A 5000-nucleotide genomic window follows, 5' to 3' on the forward strand; every position below is an offset into this window, starting at 1 on the left:
TATAGGGTTAAAAAAAAACTTACTTTGTAAATATTACTGTGATGTCTTTGACATCACAGTAATATTTTCTTTCTGCCTTTTCTCAGGCTAGGATGAACCGATTTTATTTTTTTTCGCACATTTATACTACATAGGATCTCAGAATTCAATACACTTTCATATTCAAACCGGTGAAGTAGGCCTTTCAGGGAATTAGGTGACAGCAGGGATGGAGAGATAAGGGGAGCAGTGTGTGAGTCCCAAAAAACAAAAACAAAAAAAATAATGATAATAATGGCACTAGTTTGTAGTTTGGTTTATTTGAAGCTATAGTACTGACGTGATTCTTGTTGTTCTGAGTTTGTACCTTCATGGTTGAACGCACTTAATGGAAGTCGCTTTGGATAAAAGCGTCAGCTGAATACAATGTAATGTAATGCTAAAAAAAACAAACAGGCATTTCCTTATGTACTACACACCAGGCCACATCACCATTCTGACCTTATAGTTTAACATATAAATATAATAAATATAAATATAGATATATGCATGATATAAATATATAAAATATAAAAAATTCATAGTATATTAAGTTGTATGTATGTATGTATAGTTCGTAAATGGCAAATATAATATAGTATCGCCAATTGTACAGAGAGTATATGGATTAAGAGAAGCGAATATAATAAATATTTTAATTTTTTTAATTTAATAAATTTTTTTTTTTTTTTTTTTTTTACTATGGAAAAGGGGTAGGATTAAATAAGTGTATACTTCTTCCTGCTCCTTTTCAGGCATATCTCAGAAATACAGATAATTTGTTTTCTTTTTTTTTTTTTTGTGAAAACATAATTTTTGTTTATTGTATTTCCATGCTTTTCATTTTGTTTTGTATGTTTGATATGTCTGAAATAAATTGAATCAAATCAAATCAAATCAAATGCACTTAATGGAAGTCGCTTTGGATAAAAGCGTCAGCTAAATACAATGTAATGTAATGCTAAAAAAAAAAAACAGGCATTTCCTTATGTACTACACACCAGGCCACATCACCACTTTGACCTTATAGTTTAACATCTGCACTCTTTCAGCCCTGCAGCATTGCTTGAATTAGCATTGCTTGAATTAGCATTGCTTGAATTAGCATTGCTTGAATTAGCATTGCTTGAATTAGCATTGCTTGATGCCGAAATATCAAAATGACTCTTAACGTGTATGTGTCTTTTAGTTTGATTTAAATACAGTACAAGTGCATGTCATTGCTTTTGTTGCAGTTGTACAGTTTTGAGCTTCATAGATATTCATGCAAAATACCAAAGCCTTGAGGTTTAAAAATAACTAACTGTGTCTAGCTTAGCTTTTGTGGTTGATTGTCTAGGTTTAAAAATAAGGACTCATTGTTTTTTATGCTGCCTGTATTCTTTTTCAGGACATGTAGTAGCATCAGGGCTGTGGGTTTGTCACCAGTGGGGTTCCTATACAACTGGAGTGTCTTAATCTTAGTGTCTTTTCCAAATAAAATATGAGGGGCTTTAAAGGTGCAGTGTGTAATATGACATCATCAAGAAAGTTCTACAAAGTTCTAGAAACAATGCAACGCTCCCTGGGTAACCCCAACCCTTTCGAATAATAACAGAAGCTACAGTGGCCTTCAAGGACAAGAACAATTCTAATTTCTAAACAATGCACCTAATGACATTCCAACTATGACACTTTCAAGATGGCGGCACTAGGCCTTGGTCCAAGATATGCAGAAATATGGACATATATGAGACCCTTTCTAAGGGAAAAAAAATAATAATTAAAAATAAAAAAATTTATGCACTAAATTAAATGTACTTATGGATATTATAATTACTTTCTACAAAATCTGCTAGGAAATAAAACCCAAAATTCTACACTCTGCAGGTTTAATATCCAAAAAGTTCCCACATTTGCTTGAGTGTTCAGCCCAATATCTCATTAGACTTAACGACTCCTTCATAACGTAGCTCTACCTCTGTTTTGCCACGGTTAATGAGTTATGAGTTTTTTTTCTTCTTCAGTTTAGTTTATTTCGATGACATAGATAGACAACATTACATAACATACAACATGTTATTAAAATATAAAAGGCCCTGCAGCAGACCTGGGGTTCGAATCCCGCCTGTCCCTCCAAATCTATGTAATAAAGCAAAAATGCCGAAAAAATTATCTTACAAAAAATTGCTAAAGTAGTATTATGAGGGGCTTAATTTGCAAAAAAGTTCCCTTATTTGCTTGAATGTTCAGGACCAATATCTCATTAGACTTAACGACGCCTTCATAACGTAGCTCTACCTCTGTTTTGCCACGGTTTGTGACTCAGAGCTTATTAATAGTCATCACTAATGTGCTTTACTTTCATCCAGCGCAGATTTATGGAGTGAGGCGCCAGGGTCTGTGCTCTACTAAATGGATGTTTTAGAATCTGAAATCTTTAATAGGCCTATCCAAAAACATGCATTTGAAAAATACATTTTTAAAATGCATTTGGATTTTTCTTTTTGTGTTTGTGTGTGTGTGTGTGTGTGTGTGTGTGTGTGTGTGTGTGTGTGTGTGTGTGTGTGTGATCATGCGATGAATTGCTGATTCAAACAGGTACATTATTTAAACGGGTACATTATTTATTTTATGTATCTGTTTGAGGGTCTTTGGGGATGCATTTCTCTGCATGTTTTCAGAGGGTGTCGGGAGGATCAAGTGATGAACAGCATACACATCTGTCCTTTTTTTTTCTCTCTTTTCTTGGTTTGTATGTATTGTCTGGTGTTGTTTGTTTGTTCGTTTGCTTATTATTACAAAAAAACAAAATAAAAAGAATTATACAAAAAATACAAAGAAATAATGTGATATGTAAAACAAAAGGGAGTCTAAAGCTCCTTCTAAAGCCATCTATCATTGTAAAAATAATGTAAAGGAACCGGCGTTCTATCATTATACAACACTCTTTCTGCCTTTTCTCAGGCTAGGATGAACCGATTTCTAAAATGTTTGCACATTTATACTACATAGGATCTCAGAGTTCAATACACCTTCATATTTCCACCGGTGAAGTAGGTCTTTAAGCACATGTAGTGCTAATTTTCGACAATATTTTTCTATATTTATTTAATTGTGTTGTAGGTGTGGCTTGCTGCAGGTGGGGGACCGCCTCCTGTCAATCAACGGAATCCCCACAGAGGACGGAACACTGGAGGAGGCCAATCAGCTGCTAAGAGACGCAGCGCTGAACAACAAGGTCTCACTGGACATAGAGTTTGATGTAGCAGGTCAGTGACACACACACACACACACACACACACACACACACACACACACACACACACACACACACGCTACACACTACAAACACTACATACTGTCACATTTCATCCCTGTATCTCCAAAACTGTCTAATAAGAGCAAACCTTTGAAAAAAAATCTGACTTCTGTGGTGGTAGGATGGCCTAGAGGAAAGGGGCCGACTAGTAACCATGAGGTCTCTGGTTACTCCTCCCAGTAACCATGAGGTCTCTGGTTCCTCCCAGTAACCATGAGGTCTCTGGTTCCTCCTCCCAGTAACCATGAAGTCTCTGGTTCCTCCTCCCAGTAACCATGAGGTCTCTGGTTCCTCCTCCCAGTAACCATGAGGTCTCTGATTCCTCCTCCCAGTAACCATGAGGTCTCTGGTTCCTCCTCCCAGTAACCATGAGGTCTCTGGTTCCTCCCAGTAACCATGAGGTCTCTGGTTCCTCTTCCCAGTAACCATGAGGTCTCTGGTTCCTCCTCCCAGTAACCATTAGGTCTCTGGTTCCTCCCAGTAACCATGAGGTCTCTGGTTCCTCCTCCTCCCAGTAACCATGAGGTTGCTGGTTCCTCCCAGTAAACATGAGTTCTCTGGTTCCTCCTCCCAGTAACCATGAGGTATCTGGTTCCTCCTCCCAGTAACCATGAGGTCTCTGGTTCCTCTCAGTAACCATGAGGTCTCTGGTTCCTCCTCCCAGTAACCATGAGATCTCTGGTTCCTCCTCTCAGTAACCATGAGGTCTCTGGTTCCTCCCAGTAACCATGAGGTCTCTGGTTCCTCCTCCCAGTAACCATGAGGTTGCTGGTTCCTCCCAGTAAACATGAGTTCTCTGGTTCCTCCTCCCAGTATCCATGAGGTCTCTGGTTCCTCCTCCCAGTAACCATGAGGTCTCTGGTTCCTCCTCCCAGTAACCATGAGGTCTCTGGTTCCTCCTCCCAGTAACCATGAGGTCTCTGGTTCCTCCTCCCAGTAACCATGAGGTCTCTGGTTCCTCCTCTCAGTAACCATGAGGTCTCTGGTTCCTCCTCCCAGTAACCGTGAGGTCTCTGTTTCCTCCTCCCAGTAACCATGAGGTCTCTGGTTCCTCCTCCCAGTAACCATGAGGTCTATGGTTCCTCCTCCCAGTAACCATGAGGTCTCTGGTTCCTCCTCCCAGTAACCATGAGGTATCTGGTTCCTCCTCCCAGTAACCATGAGGTCTCTGGTTCCTCCCAGTAACCATGAGGTCTCTGGTTCCTCCTCCCAGTAACCATGAGGTCTCTGGTTCCTCCCAGTAACCATGAGGTCTCTGGTTCCTCCTCCCAGTAACCATGAGGTCTCTGGTTCCTCCCAGTAACCATGAGGTCTCTGGTTCCTCCTCCCAGTAACCATGAGGTCTCTGGTTGGATCCCCGGCCCCGGACAGGAGGGTGTTAGTTGTAAAACTAGTGGTGGCTGTTATTACATCTACGGTGCCCACCATCTCTACCATTGTGTCCTTGAGCAAGACACTTAACCTCCAAACTGCTCCAGGGGCGCTGTACTATGGCTGACCCTGCGCTCTGACCCCCTCTGGAGTGTGTCTGTCTGTCTGTCTGTCTGTCTGTCTGTCTGTCTGTCTGTCTGTCTGTACTATGGCTGACCCTGCGCTATGACCCCCTCTGGAGTGCGGAGAGGGGATATTCGGAAAGACAAATTTCAAATGTAACCATTGACTAATAAAGTTACTTAACTTT

The 5000-nt window shown here is 40.3% G+C and overlaps 1 protein-coding gene across 1 annotated transcript in view; it reads left to right on the forward strand.

Moving 5' to 3' along the window:
- The window catches only part of grip2b (glutamate receptor interacting protein 2b), a gene marked incomplete at both ends in the record, with an annotated part of 314481 nt that overhangs the window by 286117 nt on the left and 23364 nt on the right, over positions 1-5000 (forward strand). Inside the window, one exon of the mRNA XM_080026410.1 lies at positions 3124-3269. Within this exon, the coding sequence (XP_079882536.1) occupies positions 3124-3269 (146 nt within the window). The remainder of the gene's footprint in view (positions 1-3123; positions 3270-5000) is intronic.

This window comes from Ammodytes marinus, assembly GCF_949987685.1.
Source record: "Ammodytes marinus genome assembly, chromosome: 4".
NCBI classification, from domain to species: domain Eukaryota; kingdom Metazoa; phylum Chordata; class Actinopteri; order Uranoscopiformes; family Ammodytidae; genus Ammodytes; species Ammodytes marinus.